Source organism: Lupinus angustifolius, chromosome LG05 (assembly GCF_001865875.1).
Source record: "Lupinus angustifolius cultivar Tanjil chromosome LG05, LupAngTanjil_v1.0, whole genome shotgun sequence".
In the NCBI taxonomy this organism is placed as follows: Eukaryota; Viridiplantae; Streptophyta; class Magnoliopsida; order Fabales; family Fabaceae; genus Lupinus; species Lupinus angustifolius.
This window is the reverse complement of record NC_032013.1, coordinates 18,534,193-18,554,100: the sequence shown is the minus strand read 5'-3', so window position 1 is coordinate 18,554,100 and position 19,908 is coordinate 18,534,193. Positions and strand designations below refer to the sequence as shown.

General features: G+C 34.0%; 1 protein-coding gene across 1 annotated transcript; it reads left to right on the top strand.

Annotated features, from left to right (window-relative positions):
• Positions 1,392-5,349, top strand: LOC109347964. The gene is made up of 3 exons (XM_019588113.1): positions 1,392-1,607; positions 3,495-3,560; positions 3,656-5,349. Exons 1-3 carry the CDS (start codon positions 1,520-1,522, stop codon positions 5,200-5,202), a joined length of 1,701 nt encoding a protein of 566 aa, XP_019443658.1. The 5' UTR covers positions 1,392-1,519; the 3' UTR covers positions 5,203-5,349.

Sequence of the window (19,908 nt, the reverse complement as noted above, 5' to 3'; positions counted from 1 at the left end):
TAATCATTGTGACATGAAGGAGTTTTTGAAAGTTAGGTTTGAACTATTGACCATGAAAATGAAACTATTATAAATCTTACTTCAATACATGAATTAATATTTATTTATATACTAATAATATAAAAAGTTATACAATTAATAAATCATTATTTATTTGTTAGTCGCTATTTATTTTTAAATAACATAATATGTATGAGTAATAAATTATATTCATTGTATACACAATTTTATATTAAAAATGTATAGATTATAAACTCATAAATCTAATTTAATAAAAAATATAAAACATTACCAATTGAATAGTTTCCTTCATTAAAAAGAATAAAAATACTATACGTTTAGCCCAAACATATTCATATTTCCCATGAAAGGTTTATAAGGGGGACAAGATATTGAATCATCTATCCTTCTAATTTAATTATTGTTCTTAAATATAAGTAATACAACTGAAAATATAATATATTATTTGTGTATAAAAATTTATTATATAATCAATAGGTGTTAGTTCAAGTGGTAGATTATAAACTCATAAATCTAATTTAAGAAAAAATATAAAACATTACCAATTGAATAGTTTCCTTCATTAAAAAGAATAAAAATACTATACGTTTAGCCCAAACATATTCATATTTCCCATGGAAGGTTTATAAGGGGGACAAGATATTGAATCATCAATCTTTCGTATTTAATTATTGTTCTTAAATATAAGTAATACACCTGAAAATATAATATATTGTTTGTGTATAAAAATCTATTATATAATTAATGAGTGTTAGTTTAAGTGGTAGATGTTTGATTTCCTTTAAGCAATATCTTGGCCGGATAATATCCAGATCAGTTCGGACATGATTGTCTCTAATGCGAGGATACCTATAAGAAAAAAAATATTATATAAAGATTTTTAAAAGTAAATAGATGATTTTTTTGATACTATTAAAGATCTTCTTGCTATATGGATAAGAAATTAATCATTTATAGTGTTTGAGTTTGTTTGATTGCTTCTCCCTATAATTGAAGCCTTTATTTTTTAACTTAGACAAGTGATTAAGAACGTGAACTCTAACAGAATTTATATGCTTGTTTCTCCTGTGATACTCACACGCCTCACCAGTCCTGTCCTTCATGAAAAAACAATAAGAAGGCGTGCAATACAACTTATACAAACCCAAAAGGTAACATACTTCAAAGAAAAGAAGAGAGAGAAATAGAAAGAAACGGATTATGAATAATAACAAACATAAAGGTTAGAAAGAAAACTGGCGCAAATGTTGCATAAAATTTTCAAAGTATCCCTTTATTATTTTAAAGGATAAACAAAACCACGAGAATCAAGCAATGATAAAAGCCAAAAATTTCTCCATTATCATTTATGTTTTTATAAAGTATACTTGAGCAGTAACAACCCTAGCCAAAATTTGTGCTTTACCTAGAGTGAAATGCATGTAGCCACAGCTTGAGTCACGAGGGTAGAAGAGTTACGTAGATTTTAAGAGATTTTGGGTTCTGGAAGAGAAAAAAGATGGGTTTCATTGTGGGAATCATTTGTGCTTTGTTTCTTTGTGAATCTCAGTCAATGGGGGTTCATGGAGGTGCACCATTCGAAGCAGGTATTTTCAATGGCATTAATTATTGGTTTAACATTTCTTCTTTTGCTAGCTTCATTAGATTCTTTGCCAGTTTTTTTTCTTTACTTCGATTCAGGTCTTTGGATAAGAAATGCTGCACAATTATGATAATGTTAGGTGGGAGTCTTTTGTTGAGAGAAGATAATAATTCTTTTCAATAAGCAAATTTGTATTAAACAAATAAAAGGGGTTCTACCCAATACAATAGAAAAAATAAATGATCAATTACAAATCTTTTAACATTGTGAACTTATACGAGCACCAATTACCAAAATCTAGATCAATAGAAGAATGGAAGAATAGAAGAAGATGATGAATCTAGATGAATAGAAAATAGAAATGATAGGTGTAAATACTATATTGGAGAGTATTTACCACCAAATCTTTATTTGATTCATAATCTCAACCATTTATCATATTCAAAAGTTTAGATCGATGTAAACTAACTGAAAATGCAAATTGGAGGAGCTTAATTATTTATGATTTACTCAAGCCTAATCCTAACATATTCTAGGGCAGAAACAAAATAAATATAAATATGAGGTCCTATATTTATCAAAAATTTCAACTTAGTAAAACTTTAAAACCAAAGTTTGAACAAAAATATCAAGATTTCAAAAAAAAATTGTATATGATTCACTTGATAAAGAGGCTTCCCTAAAATAATTTCCCAAGCTCATACACTAGAGTGCTACTATGAGATGCAATAGAGCTATTATAAATTTATAAAAAACAAACAACACCAAAACAGATAACAGGGTATAGTATCATCACCAAAAATATAAGGTTAGTATATAATTAATGTTTTGTTTTTTCCAATAAAAAAGGAATAGTACATTGAAGATGATAGACTTTTATGTTTTTTATAAACAAGTTAGACAAAGAGGAAAAATACAATAAGTAGTTGGATTGAACAGGTATGGGATTTTTGTTTGAGCGTTATATCTTTTGTTACGGTAGAGGTAAATATATCTATACATTCATTGTAATGTTTACTCTTCATTTGTATTTTTTTTTTTTTTAGGATTTTATTGATGATTGAAAATGAATAAATAATATAGTGATACTATAAAAAACTCTTACATAATTGGTATATGTGTTGGTACATTGAATAAATCAAGGATTGTTCAGGCAAAACTAAAACCAACTCATTTTATTTACTTGAACGTTTTTATCTGTATGCAAAAAGGGACACCTTTTTTATAATGAATATGAGAAATATAATTCTATTTCTCCTTCTCCCTATCCCACCAACTCACTCATGAGTAGTATTATTTTTTAATAGAGCAAAGAATATTACATCATTTATGGGGACCAAACTAGAAAAATTATAGTTTTTTAAAATTTTCTTCTTCAAAAAATTACATGCTAACTTTTTGAGGTAGTTATATCTACTACATGACAATACTAGGCATGTTGTCTCAAATGTTTTGCCCCGCATCATAGTCACATGCAAATTGTTATCTACTTTAGTCAACAGGTTGGTGTATAAGTGACATTGTTTAGAAGATTAACCTATGTTGCCAAACTAGCTTCCTTGTACAACACATCCTAGGAGAATCCCATATACATAAAAAAAATTCTGAAGAGTGAAGACCTTTATGGCATCACAATTAATCTTAAAAGAATACATTTCTTGAAAAGTTCACTGATATTATAATCACCAATGATATTATCACATCATTTTTTCTCACAAGATTTTGATTTGGAAAGAACAAAAGATAGATGATCATAATTATAAAGTAGGTGTCTAAGATGTTGGAAAAAAAAAGTAAGATGAACATTTTCCTTATAAAGTAGCCACATTCGAATTCAATCTTATTTGAAAGACTCGGCAGAAAAATTTTCTTACCAAATGTAGTTGTGCAGAAGCCCTCCCCATTGAAAGCATGTTCAACCTTCCAGCTCCAACACCTACTTGGCCCCTAGCCTCGGGTATCCATTGTGATTTTCATTTTCACTACTCCATGTTGAGATATATGCTAGTAAATACATGCTTATACCTGTTGTTATTGATTTGTTTCATGAAGGTGGTAGTTTTGCAAGTGGAATCATTGATCTGGGTGGACTTCAAGTGTCTCAAATCTCAACTTTCAACAAGGTTTGGGCCACTCATGAAGGAGGACCAGATAATCAAGGTGCCACAGTGTTTGAACCTACAGCAATACCTGAAGGATTCTATATGTTAGGTAGCTATAGCCAACCGAACAACAAGGCTCAATTTGGATGGGTACTTGTAGCAAAAGATGTGTCTTCAAATACAACCAATCCCACCTTGAAGCAACCAATTGATTACACACTTGTATGGAACACTGAATCTCTGAATATTAATGAAGAGGGTCATGCCTATGTTTGGTTACCAACAGCACCAAATGGCTACAAAGCTGTAGGACATGTAGTGACAACTACACCAGATAAGCCTTCCCTTGACAAAATAAGGTGTGTCAGGGAAGACCTAACTGACCAAAGTGAGCAATATTCACTGATTTGGAGTAACAATGGCTTCTTTATCTATGATGTAAGACCAAGCAATAGGGGAACTCGAGCTCCGGGTATTCGTGTAGGTACCTTTGTTGCACAAACTATTGAGACTACTAGCTCTCTATCTATTGCCTGTTTGAAAAATACCAATGCTAACAAAACTTCATCCATGCCTAATCTACAACAAATTGATGCAATAATGAAAGTTTACTCTCCATTTTTATTCTTGCATCCTGATGAAGAATTTTATCCTTCTTCTGTAAATTGGTTTTTCTCCAATGGAGCACTACTATATACAAAAGGGCAAGAGTCAAAACCTGTCACAATAGAACCAAATGGCACTAACCTTCCTCAGGGTGGTGAAAATGACGGTGCATATTGGATTGACCTGCCAACTGATGGTGAAAACAAAGATAGGGTTAGTAAAGGAGATTTGAGTAGTGCCAGATCTTATGTACATGTGAAACCAATGTTTGGAAGTACTTTCACAGATATAGCCATGTGGGTCTTCTACCCATACAATGGTCCTTCAAGAGCAAAAGTAAAGTTCATTAAAACTATCAAATTAGGGAAGATAGGTGAACATGTTGGAGATTGGGAGCATGTGACATTAAGGGTAAGCAACTTCAACGCACAACTATGGGAAGTGTATTTCTCACAACACAATAAGGGTATATGGGTTGAAGCCTCTCAGCTTGAGTTTCAAAGTGGAAACAAACCTGTGGTTTATTCTTCCTTGCATGGCCATGCAGCATACCCACACGCTGGCCTTAATCTTCTAGGGGATGATGGAAATGGAATAGGTATAAGGGATGATACTGATAACTGTGGCATGGTCATGGATATGGGAGAATTTGAAGTGGTTTCTGCAGAGTATTTGGGGTCTGCAGTTATTGAACCAGCATGGCTTAACTATTTCATGGAATGGGGTCCAAAATTCGACTTTGATGAGTTGAAGAATTTGGAGAAGATATTGCATGGGAAGCTAAAGAGAAAATTTGAGAATATTTTAAGAGGTTTACCAAGTGAAGTGTTGGGAGAGGAAGGTCCAACTGGTCCAAAATGCAAGAATAACTGGATTGGAGATGAAGTTTGAAGTAGTTAAACAAATTGTTTTGTATTTGGTTTGTCAAAAAGCTAAAACTTGAATTATGTTTTATAAGAAAAAATAGTTTGCCTTGTACAAAGCAGATTGTAGTTTACATTGTTTCTCAAATACAATAGTATCTTTGATTAGATAAATGCAAGTTTTCTTTGAATTGACAGAACTTGATGCATACCTATGGCAATAAAATGAATCAGGTTGAGCACCAAAATTTGTATATTCCATGTCAGAAATCTAAAGTATGCAGAGCTCTAGCTGGCAAGGCCTGGTGGATTTGCAGGGCTTCTATAACTTGAAGAAACAAACACAAGCGCATGGAATGGAACCATTGAAAAACGTTAGGAAGTAAGTCTTACAACGTCATTCTTATTGTCGGGAGAAGAGTTTAAATACATATTCTCTCATTACCAATTGATTTTAAGACAAAACTTTAACAAAACTGTGGACTAACCTTAACCGTGTGACAATTAATGAAAGTATTCTCCAATGAAATATGTTATTTTCCTCAATTTAAAATTTGAATTATTACAAAGGGATGTAGAAGTTTTAGACATTAATCGATTAAATTTTGTGAAAAATAAAGTGTTGGCTACTGGAACTTATTTTAATCGATTAAGACTCATGGTTAATCAATTAAAAGTTATCAGATTTGTAGAATCACGATGGTTTTTGAGTTTTAGAAGCATGCAAAGATTTCTAACATATATCAAGCAATTTTAAGCAACCACGCATACATATAGAGCATATTATACTACATCATGAATCATATTAGGAATAGAATGCATTCAACAAATATTCATTTTGAAGCATATTAGACATTTAGCATGTGAAACACATAATAAAGAGTTAGACGATTTTAATCAAGATATTTTTCATTAAGGATTCCAAGTTCTCTTCGAAGACATAGAAAGTATCTCGTGAGAAGGGCTTGGTGAAAATATCAGCTAATTGCTTAGTAGTTTCAACAAATTCAAGCACACAATCGCCTTTTTTAACATGATCACCCAAGAAGTGATGTCTAATTTTTATATGTTTGATTCTCAAATGCAAAACAGGATTCTTAGATAGGTTTATGGCACTTGTATTATCACATTTAATGGGGATCTTTTCTAGTTTAAGACTAAAGTCCTTAAGTTGTTGCTTCATCCATAGGATTTGGGCACAACACACACTGGCGGCAACGTATTCCGCTTCGACGGTGGACAAAGCAACACATGATTGCTTTTAACTATGCCATGCAACTAAGGAACTGCCTAGTAAGTGACAAGTCCCACTAGTGCTCTTCCGATCTAGCTTACATCTAGCAAAGTCTGAATCGAAATACCCTACCAAGGATAATGAGGCATCCCTACGATACCATAATCCTTTATTTATCGTTCCTTTTAAATATCTCATGACACGTTTAACAACACTATAACGTGAATCTTTAGGAGATGCTTGAAATCTAGCACACATGCAAGCACTAATATAATGTGAATCTTTAGGTAATGCTTGAAATCTATAACACATGCAAATACTAAACATAATATTGGGGCGGCTCACAGTCAAATATAATAAAGAGCTGATTATCCCTTGATACTTGGTTACCTCAATAACTTTTCCCTTTTCGTCTTTGTCTAGATAGCAAGCGGATGCCATAGGTGTAGAGGCTTCTTTACATTTTTCCATGTCGAACTTTTTGAGTAACTTCTTGAAATACTTTGATTGATGAATGAAGATGTCACTTTCCATTTGTTTAATTTATAGTCCAAGGAAGAAAGTCAGTTCATCCATCATCGACATCTCAAATTCTCCCTACATCATCTCAGAAAATTCTTTACAAATAATGTCATTAGTAGATGCGAAAATTATATCATCAACATATATTTGAACTAATAATACATGATCATCTAATCTACGGATAAAGAAGGTGTTATCAACAATACCCCTTACGAACCACTTTTCCAAAAGGAAAGAGCTCAATCTGTCATACCAAGCTATGGGGACCTGTTTTAGGCCATAGAGAGCCTTCTTGAGATTGTATACATGGTTCGGATATTTAAAATTTTCAAAGTCGGGAGGTTGATCAACATACACCTCCTCTTGAAGGTAGCCATTCAGAAAGGCACTCTTAACATCCATTTGAAAGAGCTTAAAGTTCATAATCGATGCAAATGATAAAAGCATCCTAATGGCCTCTAATATAGCTATAGGAGCGTAGGTCTCATCATAATCGATGTTTTCCTCCTGGTTGTAGCCTTTGGCCACTAAGCGTGCCTTATTTCTAATGATCAAGCTAGATTCATCTAGTTTATTTCGGAAGATCCATCTAGTACCAATCATTGGATGTTCATTTGGTTTAGGGACCAAGTCCCATCCATTATTACGCTCGAACTGGTTTAACTCTTCTTGCATAGCTATACCTCAGTGCACATCCTCAATAGCCTCATCGATGGTCTTTGGCTCGATTTGGGATACGAAAGCAATGAAGTCACAAATATTATGTAAAGAACTACGGGTTACCACCCTTGTAGAGATATCACCTATAACTTTGTCAAGTGAATGATCTTTCTTAGTATTCCACGCGATTGGCATGTCCTGATGCTCATATCAGACAACTTGCTCTGCTTGTTCTTCTTTGTCCTGGTCCATGTCCTTAGAGTATGTTTCTTCTAAAGCACCTCCAACATCATCAAAAAATACATTTCTCTTCTCTTTTGGAGAAGATTCATCAAAATGAACATGTATAGATACTTCTACTTGCATGGAATATTTATTAAACACTCGATAAGTGATACTATGCAATGAGTACCCTAAAAATATACCATAATCTGCTTTTGAATCAAATTTTCCTAGCGCTCTTTTTCCATTATTTAAAATAAAGCATTTACATCCAAGAGCATGAAAATGATCAATATTAGGTTTTCGGCCTTTTAAAGTTCATAAGGAGTTTTCGAACAAGTAGGCCTCAAGAGTATACGATTTATCACATAGCAAGTAGTATGCAATACATCAGTCCAAAAGTACTTAGGAACTTTGCTTTCGTTTAGTATGGTTCTAGCAAGCTCATCTAGAACTCGATTCTTCATCTCAACAACTCCATTTTGCTGAGGGGTACGAGGAGTCGAGAACTGATGCATGATACCATGTTTATTGTAAAATTCATCAAACTGGTGGTTTTCAAACTCGCCACCATGATCAGATCGAATGAACAGAATTTTAAGATTAAACTGATTTTGAATTTGTTTGGCAAGGTTTTTGAAATATTTGAATGCATCACTCTAAGAAGATAAAAATATTTAGAGCAACTAAACGGTTTACTATGTGTGTGAATCGCTTTTGCATGTCGCCGGTAGATTCACTTGGCAACATACGATAAAGCTCATACTCATGCGTCAAAACATTCATCCTGGCACGCTTGACTTCGCTAGTGCCTTCGTGAGTCACTTGTAAAGTGTCCCACATTTCTTTGGCATTTTGACACTACAAAACACGAAAGAATTCATCATATGATAGGACCAATGTGATGATGTTTTTAGCACGTAGGTTGTATTGAACCTTTTTACGTTCATCATCGGTCCAAAGACTCTTAGACTTTTCTTTCGGTTCTTCGTCCACAAAATGCATTGGGACGAAAGGCCCGTTGACTACGGATTCCCAAATATTCGAGTCAATGGCTTCAATGAATATCTTCATCTAGACTTTCTAGTAGGTGTAACCTTTGCCACTGAATACGGGAGGGCGGTTAATGGATGCGTCATCACCGCCAAAGGGGTTGGTGGAACCCATTTGTTTTCCTTTAAGGATCACGCGTATGAGGTTGAGCTAGCACATCGTACTAGCTCTGATACCACTTGTTAGGTATCAGTAGATAGAACACATGTAGAATGGGGTTTAATAGGCGTCGCGGTTACCAATTACCGCTTTTTTGCACCGAAGCCCTATTTTGGAAAAAGCCCTAGTTAATCTATTAACATTTTGTCTTAATCTATTAACTCACAGAAAACAACAAGTTGCGGAATGGCTTATTGCACAGCCACTCACCGATAATCAGATACAAATAAAGCAAATATTCGTGAATAGAATTATACTCAATATAGCAAAGTTATAGTATCCAAATTATCAGCTAAAATTAGGCAATATTACAACTTGAAACTTAAAGAGATTAAGGATAGAAAAAGCCTGCAACAAGTAATTTTATCTTGGTTCATTTGCGGGTCCACTTGCAAACTACATCCAGACCTCCCCTTTTGATCTCGGGAGATTTTCTTCACTAATATTGAAACGAATGTATTGTTACAAGCACACTTTCAATACACAAACTTAGATGCTCCCTTCTTGAATCCAAGAATCCATTTTCTTGGTTTGACTCACCTAATCGCCTAAGAAAACCTTTCTTACGATCTTGCCCAGCCAAGAAAACGTTCTAAACTCAAGACTTCTAAGTCTTGGTGAAGACTCACTGAGTCTCTTAGGTGGTACGACACCAAGAAACGACTTCCCTTATTACAACACAAAAACAATACAAAAAATAAAGTATTATCAAGCACAATGTAGCTCAAAATATCACAATTGTAACTCACCTAAAAACCTATACAATTCTCAAAAGTAAACATGAATATGTATGAGTTAATTGATGTGCGAAAACAGATAATTTCGATCCTAGAATTCTTCTAAATAAATGCAAGAATCATGCAAGAAAAGATAGCAAAGGTTAACACATTAATCATATGCAATTAGATCACAATTAAACCCTAAGTATGATATTGTCTCTCACTATCTCACAATGCATTTGTCTCTGTCTAAATGACACAAATGAGCACAAAAAATATGCAACTAGCAATTCTAAAAATGAATGATATGATATATGATGTAAGACCTAAAAACACAGTTTATATAGTAAACCTTTTTGAGACTCAGTTAATCGATTAAGTATCCTTTTAATTGATTAACGAGCTTTTTTGAATAACTGTTTTCAGGTTTTCAGTTATCTGTTAAAATCGTATTCACGTTAATCGATTAACACCTTCCGTAATCGATTAACTAACATACTTTTCAGCTAAATGATAACATGGTAAACTACTTATATGTTATGCTTATCAACTATATATGTTTTATCAATATATTATGCCTAAGATGCACAAATAACAGGTATGATTAATTCATGAACATATAATAATCTAGATGGAATGTCTCATGTAAATGATTTGATTATTTTTAAGACTTGTGAGAATTGCACCTAGGTTTACCTAACCTAGACTCATTATCTAGGACACACATCTAAGACTCTAAAAGTGACTCGTTTAAGAACCTAGTCTAGATATAAGATCCTTGAGTCCATGGCATGTTGATTTAGTGAGTCATCTTCAAGCTTTCACTAAATCTTTGTCTTCATCAAAACACTGGTAATTTAATAGTGCAACACTTTGACACTTTACACTTACAGTGACACTAGGAAGAAAATATACGAGATTGATCTATTTTTACAACCTCACATTGAACATTTTGATTTCCGCTATGCACAATACAAAAGACTGCATGCATAAATTGACAAGTATGAAGGTGGTTGGATGCATTTTCTCGTGGTTATAAAAAAAATTGGTTTCACGCACAATGGTACAGACATTACTTACAGAGAGTGGGCACCAGGAGCTAAGACAACAATATTAATCGAAGACTTCAACGGGTGAAATCCAAATATAGATGAAATGGTTTGGAATGAGTTTGGTGTATGGGAGATCTTCTTGCTAAACAATGTGGATGGTTCGCCAGCAACTCCTCATGGTTCTCGAGTCAAGATTCATATGACTACTCCTTCTGGAATCAAGGACTCAATTCTTGCTTGGACCAAGTTCTTTGTACATGCTCCTAGTGAAATTCCATATAACAGAATATATAGTATGATCCACCAGAAGAGGAACGCTCTATGGTTGGAAAAAGAAACATATTAAGGGGTGCATCCTATGAAACTAAGATTGAGTTTATTGAAAGCAATTCAATTGGATGGGTTGTCACAAGGTTTTGGTTCATAGGAATCATCAATTGCCAAAAGATACTACATGAGAAATTTATTTTAATCTTTGCAACCATTTTCGTCAATTCAATTCTTAAGGGCAATAATTTTTCCATGGGAAGGGTAATGATAAGGACATAATTATAATAGTGTAGTTAGTTACTAATGGAATTGTGGAGAGAAAGTTAGTTAGGAAAATGAGTTGTACAAGTTACTTGGGGGAACATGTACAATTTCATTTACAATATACTTTTCTTCTTGTAACTCTTGTAATTCTTACATAATTCAATAAGAAAGTTCAAATTCTATTCTTCTTTTCATTAGAATCTCTACCATTATTCTTGAATCTTTCGAATTCATCATTGAATTCCTAGTTTTCACAAACACTATATTACAACAACAACGCAAAAGATTTTTCTTACATTATTAATGCATTGTTCATAAAGCAGACTTTTAAATAAGAATAATACATAAATAAATAGTGGATTAAATATGTTGATTATATAAAAAACTAATGCATAAATGTTGAATTGTGCTTAATCCAAATTGACAATCATATCTTTGCAGCAGTTTCAAGGAAGGATATGATTCTTCTTGAAAAATGCACTAGTTTTAATTTTAGATCCAATAACCATATTGGATAAGATAAATTGAACCTTCTTTAAAAAGCAGAGTTATGGAGTGTGTACTTTTCCCTACATTATAAGTGTTAATGGGTGGATGTCTCTCAGCTTGATTCCAAAGTAGTAATTAGCCTGTGGGCAATTCTTCATTGCATGACCATGCCATGTTCCCAAAGCCTGGCCTTGTTATGCTATGGGTGAGAGGATTTGGTGCAAGGAATGTTTGTGCTAAAAGTGAGGTGGACATGGATATGAAAAATGGGTTTAAAATGGTTGCCCCTTAATATTTGAGGTCGAGGATTAGAGAGTAAGCATGGCTTTAACTATTGCATGAAATGAGGTCCAAAGGAAGGGGCCAAAGGCCCAAATGGAACTACAGCTGGAAAGGGCAACCGATGTTTCTTAATATTATTATGCGAGTATTTTTCATTAGACACAACCACTCATTCAAGTGGCATAAATGCATTTTGTTTATAGTGTGTAATATTTATATAGTGTTAAAATAAAAAATTTGTATACAATTAATATATCATTCACTATTTATTCGTGTTATTTATATTTAAAATTAATAGTAAATTAATAATTATATATGAATAATAAATGATTAATAATAGTATAAAGAATATTTATATTTTTAGTATATATTAATATCATATATTCATCAAATTTGTTAAGGTAACTAGTGTGCCATTATAATTTAACATTAATTAAATTGTATAACAATCAAGTTAAATACACATACATTTTAATATAACATTAGTGTTAATATTGAGAAACTAATAAAAAGTAATAAATTCTTTTATTTATACTACTTGACAAGACAATATGTGTCTTGGTCATGGTTATGTAAATCAGCTCGGACCGGCTGACATAGGATTGAGAACCGGTCCCAGAATAGTTTGATTCACATGTTGGATCATTTATGCTTTAGAGTCGATTAAAATTAGTCTGATTTAACCAGTTTACATGAAAACTAGTAACTCGGTCGATTATTAGTTGAACTGGAGAGTCAATTTTTTTCAAAAAATTGCTAAACTTAAAATGATGTCATTTTAAGTGATTTTAAAAAAAAAACTAAAAACAACAATCGTTTTTTGCGGATCTCCATAGTTGCCTCTACCATTATCGTTAGTTGCTGCAACTGTTGTCTGTAGCTGGTGTTGTTGTCCCTCTGCTTCTTCATTTGTTGTTTGTCACTACCTACTGACCTACAAGCAATTGTAAGTGAAATATGTGCAGTGTATATAAACATTTGCCTGTATCTCACTAACTATATAAATAGTAATATATCATATATTCATAGGAATGTATATTGTATATACAATACACGTTACAACGTGAATATAAACATGTTCAGCGAGTGCAATAATATATAATTAAATATGTAATAATATAGTATATACACAATATATAACGGTATAGGTATATAGTATATAACTATACATAATAGTATTAGTCATGAATTATTGAATTACTATTTGTATCTTTATTATTTTACTTTGGTATTGAAATGTTTGATTTTTTATCTTATTTGAGGAAATTTACTTGTGTGACAACCTCAAAGATATTTTTTTTACAATATCATGATAGATGATAATATTATTATGAATTTATAAATGAAAGTGGAGTTAACAGGTTCAACCAAGGATTTAATGATCCTACGTGAACATCAATTCAATAGTTTGATTGAGTCAATGATCAATCTGAGTTTAATAATATTGGTCCTAGTTATAAGCCATGTTTTAGAGGAGCACATCTTTTATCTCATAATATGTGTCACATAGAATGATACATATTGTAGGAGAAAGGATATTCTTCAATATTTTAGATGCATAAGTAAAGGTGGTAGTTATGTATAAGGTCATCACATAAACACTTCACTAAAAATTAAAGGAAAATTGATCCAAATAGTGTAGGTTGACATTTTATTTATCGTTTAGTGCAACTTTTTTGTAAAATTTACAAGGGAAGTGTAGACTTTGGAGAATTCGTGCTTCTCATGCATAACTTTACTCTCATTTTTCTAATCTTGAACTCATGGGTATATGATCTGATTTTTGCATGTTATACAATTTTGAATTCTATGGACAGGGAAAAGTACAGCCTTGATCGAAGAAAGATATAAAAATTACAGTTGAAGGTAAAGAGAATGAAAAATCATGTGCATGTAGAGAAATATAATAGTTTTCCATTTCATAAGTGAGACGACAATTGTTCAGAAGAGAAAATGATAATTTAGAATTGTGTATTAAAATTCCATTAATAAATGTACTAAGTGACTGATAAGGAACAAAATCAGAATCTTTTGAATGACAATGATTGTGAAACTAATACATGAAACAAAGTTGAAGCAAATATTATTTGACATAAAATAAATAAGTTTCTCCTTACAAAACATTGATGTTTAAAATTTAATGGATTTTTGGGGATAATTTACTTAGAAATTAAATTATATTATTGTATTAATACTCTTCCACAATTTTAAGGAATTTGCTTCCTTAATAATTGTTACATATTATTATGTCAAATAATATTTGTTTAAGCTTTCTTTCATGTATTAATATCATAATCACCACCATTTAAGGGGTTCTAATTTTGTTCCTTATCATTTATATAGTGCATTTGCATGGAATTTCATCATACAATTCTAAATCATCCTTTTCTCTTTTAAATATTTTTTTTGTCTCTCTTCATAGATAAAAAAATATTACATTTCTCTATATGCACATGTTTTAGAGAGACAAAATTGTAAGCGAAATTGTACATGAATAGCACGAGTTCTCTAAAATCTATACCCCCTCTGATAAATTTTACAAATGTTACACTAAAAAGTCGACCTACACTACTTTGATAAATTTTCCAAAAAATTAAATTATTAACATTTTTTTCTATTTTTTTAATATCAGTAAAGGCAAAACGGAACCAATCGATATTACTCTCATATTTATGTAGTGCACTTACTAATGGAATTTCATCACACAATTCTAAATCATCCTTTTCTCTTCTAAATAATTTTTGTCTCTCTTCATATATAAAAAATATTACATTTCTCTATATGCACATGTTTTAGACAGAGAAAATTGTAAACTAAATCGTACATGAGTAGCATGAGTTCTCCAAAATCTACACCCCCTCTAATAATTTTTACAAATGTTGCACTGGAATGATAATGTTGATGCGGAAGACATATGGAGAAAATATAATAGAGAAAATGACACCGAGAAATTAACGTGGTTCAGCAATTTGCCTACGTCCACGGTTGAAGAGCAACAATGATATTATCACTATGATAAAAGAGAATTACAAGTTCACTCAAGTGTTTCACTCACTTCCCAAAACCCAAGTACACCCAATATCACTCTCACTCACTTATATCTTAAACACTAAAATATTCCTCACAATATTAGAACAAGAGAAGAAGAGAGAATATGCACTAAGGCTAGAATATTGGTGTGTCTTACAATGGCTTGGAGCATTCCTATTTATAGCCAAAGCCTTGAGGATCCTATGGCCAAAAACAAAGATGCTTCACCACAACCTCTTCTTCTCATTGGCTACAAAAGAGGTTACACTATAGCCACTCATTTTACTTGGCCACAAGAATGTTTCATCATAGCCACTTCTTTTGCCACATCATTCTCTTTTTCTTTTAAGCCAATATTTAATAAATCTCCACCTTGGCTAAAAGACTATCATAACTATTTTCATGTTGCTCTTCTTCATGCCCACTAGAGATTCTGGACATCAATCAAGTCCAGACAATGCCTGAACTTCGTTGTTGGAACTGGTTTCGTCATCATGTCAGCAGGATTATTTGCACTGGGTATTTTCTCCACTTTAACAATTCCTTTCTCAATGATATCTCTGATAAAGTGCATCCGAACATCAATATGTTTTGTTCTTTCATGATACATTGGATTTTTTGTGAGATGTATAGCACTTTGACTATCACAGTAGATGGTTGTTTCTTCTAGTTGTATACCCAACTCTTCAATTAGACCTTTCTCCCAAATGGCTTCCTTTACAGCTTCTGTTACTGCGATGTACTCCGCTTCAGTTGTAGATAAAGCAACAATTGATTGTAGTGTTGCTTTCCAACTAACAGTACAACCACACAGTGTAAAAACATATCCAGTGAGTGATCTTCGCTTATCCAAATCTCCGGCATAATCTGAGTCAACATATCCGATGACCTTACTTCCAACACCTTTGACTTTTCCATACAATAAGCCAATATCCATGGTACCCTTTAGGTAGCGCATAATCCACTTCACAGCCTTCCAGTGAACTTTACCAGGACTTGCCATATACCTACTTACCACACTTACTGCTTGTGCAATATCTGGTCTAGTGCATATCATGGCATACATAAGACTGCCAACTGCACTAGCATAAGGTACACTTGACATCTCCTCATTTTCGCTCTCAGTTTGTGGACACAAGGCCATTGAAAGTTTGAAATGAGACGCCAATGGAGTAGTGACTGGTTTAGCATTTTGCATGCCAAATCGTTCCAACACTTTCTCAATATACTTCTTTTGTGATAGAAAGAGCGTCCCTTCTTTTCTATCTCTCTGAATCTCCATTCCTAGAATTTTCCTTCCAGCTCCTAAGTCCTTCATTTCAAACTCTGAGCTCAATTGAGCTTTTAAGCTTTTTATTTCTGACATGTTCTTACATGCGATCAACATGTCATCAACATAAAGAAGGAGATAGATAAATGACTTATTTGCCAGCTTCTTGTAGTAGACACAACTATCATGCTCACTTCTACAATAGCCATTTTCGAGCATGAAGGTGTCAAACCGTCGATACCACTGTCTAGAAGATTGTTTTAAGCCATATAAGGATTTCTTCAGTAAGCAAACATGATCTTCCTTCCCTTGAACTTCAAATCCTTCAGGTTGTTTCATATAGATTTGTTCCTCCAACTCACCATGCAAGAATGCTGTTTTGACATCTAGTTGCTCAAGTTCCATATCAAATTGAGCTACAATGGCAAGTAGGATGCGAATAGAGCTATGTTTTACCACAGGGGAGAAAACTTCATTGAAATCAATTCCTTCTCTTTGTGTAAAACCTTTGGCCACTAATCGCGCTTTGAATCTTGCATCTTCAACTCCAGGAATTCCTTCCTTCTTCTTGAAGACCCATTTGCATCCAACAACCTTTTGAGACTTTGGTCGTTTCTCAAGAACCCAAGTATGATTCTTATGAAGAGACTCAATTTCCTCTCTCATGGCAGAAATCCATTTGGAAGCTTCTTTATTGTTGATAGCTTCTTCATATGATTGTGGCTCACAATTGCTGATATCATCAGCAACATTTAGAGCATAAGACACCAGATCAGCATAACCATATTTCTCAGGAGGTTTTATATGTCTCCTTTGCCTATCCCTAGCCAACTGATAATGTTGCAATTGGGATACATCACTACTAGTAGATGCATCATGAACTTCTTCTTCTTGATCAAATGTATTTTCCTTCGTTGGCTCCACCTCAAACTCCACCTCAAACTCCACCTTCTCCGAGATACTAGGGTCTTTGTTTTCACTTGAAGACTCTTTATGAGGCTTTAGCATTTCAGCTTCATTAAAAGTAACATCCCTACTGATAATACATTTTCTTTTCTCTGGCCACCACAACTTATATCCTTTTACACCATCAGGATATCCAAGAAAAATGCATTTCAATGCTCTTGCATCAAGTTTTCCTTCTTTGTTATGAGCATATGCAGGGCAACCAAATATCCTCAAATTATCATAATTTGCAGGAACACCCGACCACATCTCTTCTGGAGTTTTAAAGTCAATAGCCGTTGATGGACATCTGTTGATCAAGTAACAAGCTGTATTGACAGCTTCCGCCCAGAATTGTTTTGGCAATCCAGCATTTGACAACATACACCTTGTCCTTTCAAGTAAGGTTCTGTTCATCCGTTCTGCAAGTCCATTTTGTTGAGGAGTGTGCCTCACAGTATAATGTCTGACAATACCATGATCCTTGCAAAAGTTTCCGAATTCTCTGCTACAAAACTCTAGGCCATTGTCAGTTCTCAGTCGCTTGATCTTCCTCCCAGTTTGCTTTTCGATCAAGGTTTTCCACTGCTTGAACTTCACAAATGCTTCACTTTTGTGTTTCAAAATGAAGATCCAAACCTTCCTTGAATAATCATCAATGAAAGTTAGCATATATCTCCTACCACCATGAGAAGGTACTTGGGAAGGACCCCACAAGTCAGAATGTACATAATCCAACGTGCCTTTTGTTCGATGAACTGCATTGTTGAATTTTATTCGACATTGCTTCCCAAAAATGCAATGTTCACAGAAGTCTACCTTCCCGACTTGTTGACCACATAGCAATCCTTGCTTGGCCAACTCGGCTAGGCCTCTTTCACTAACATGACCCATTCTTAGATGCCACAATTTGGTGACATCATAATCACTTGTTGATGAGACAGCAGCAACACCCGTGATTGTGTTTCCTTGTAGCATGTAGAGACTATTCTCTTTCTTTCCTTTCATTACAACCATAGCGCCTTTAGATATTCTTATAGCTCCACCTTCACCTTTGTAGCTATAACCTTTTGAATCTAGTGTTCCCAAGGAAATCAGATTTTTCTTCAATTCTGGAACATGCCTTACATCTGTCAACGTCCTTACGATTCCATCGAACATCTTGATTCTAATTGAGCCGATGCCAATGACCTTGCAGGGAGCATTATTTCCCAAAAGGACCTTGCCCCCATCTAAGGGTTGGTAAGTTGAAAACCAATCCTTAATGGGACACATGTGATATGAGCATCCAGAATCAAGTACCCATTCATCTTTTGAATCGTGCTCTGAGACTATTAGTGCATCTGCACTATCATAGTCATTTGCTACAGCTGCATCTCCATATTCACAAATCTTTTCCTTGCCTTTGCGCTCTGGACAATTCTTTCTTATATGACCTTCCTTATGACAATGAAAACATTTATACTTTCTAGGTTTCGCTTTAGACTTGGACCTAGATTTCCCTCTTTCACCAAATTGATTTCGCCTCTCTGTTCTTCCTCTGGCAAAAAGACTATCACCTGAGCCTTCAGATCTCGAATATGATACTCTTTTCTTCAGTTCTTTTGAGTGCAACGCCGCCTTTACTTCGTCTAAGGTCAGATCTTCTCGACCATACATCATGGTGTCGATGAAGTGCTCATAAGAACTTGGAAGGGAACATAGTAGAAGAATTGCTTGGTCTTCATCTTCAATTTTAACATCAATATTCTTTAGATCAAGAATAATTTTGTTAAATTCATCCAGATGATCTTTTATGGGTTTTCCTTCCTGCATTTGAAGGGTATATATTCTTTTCTTCAAATACAGCCTGTTGGTGAGTGACTTCGTCATATACAGGCTTTCCAGCTTCAACCATAATGAAGCAGCTGTAGTTTCATCTGACACTTCTCGTAGAACTTCATCTCCCAAGCACAACAAAATTGCACTATGTGCTTTTTCCAGGTTTTCATCCTTCTCGTCCTCGGTCAGACTCTGTGGTAACTTGTTTCTACCTTCCAAGGCTTTTCCCAAGCCTTGATGAACTAGTAGAGCCTTCATCTTCAATCGCCATAGGTTGAAATCATGGGAGTTCCATTGTTACATGGGTATGGGAAGAGTGAAGAGTCACAAGTGAGACACCACGTCTTGAACCAAAACCTTAAGGCATTAGTTCCATGTGTCTTTCCTTCTTATAAACCCTTTCACTCTTCCCTACATATCCAATGTGGGACTTCACACTTGAATAAACCCAACAATCTCCCCCTCAAGTGTGAGTACCACACACTTTTCGGTCCACTCCCCCTTTAGTCCACCATGTCCCAGCCGAACCGTTTGTTGATGCGGAAGACATATGGAGAAAATATAATAGAGAAAATGACACCGAGAAATTAACGTGGTTCAGCAATTTGCCTACGTCCACGGTTGAAGAGCAACAATGATATTATCACTATGATAAAAGAGAATTACAAGTTCACTCAAGTGTTTCACTCACTTCCCAAAACCCAAGTACACCCAATATCACTCTCACTCACTTATATCTTAA

Coding starts and splice junctions, on each gene's coding strand:
- LOC109347964 (XM_019588113.1), top strand. CDS start 1,520: ATGGGTTTCATTGTGGGAATCATTTGTGCTTTGTTTCTTTGTGAATCT. Junction 1,608..3,494: donor AGGTGCACCATTCGAAGCAG/GTATTTTCAATG, acceptor GTAGTTGTGCAG/AAGCCCTCCCCATTGAAAGC. Junction 3,561..3,655: donor TACTTGGCCCCTAGCCTCGG/GTATCCATTGTG, acceptor TGTTTCATGAAG/GTGGTAGTTTTGCAAGTGGA.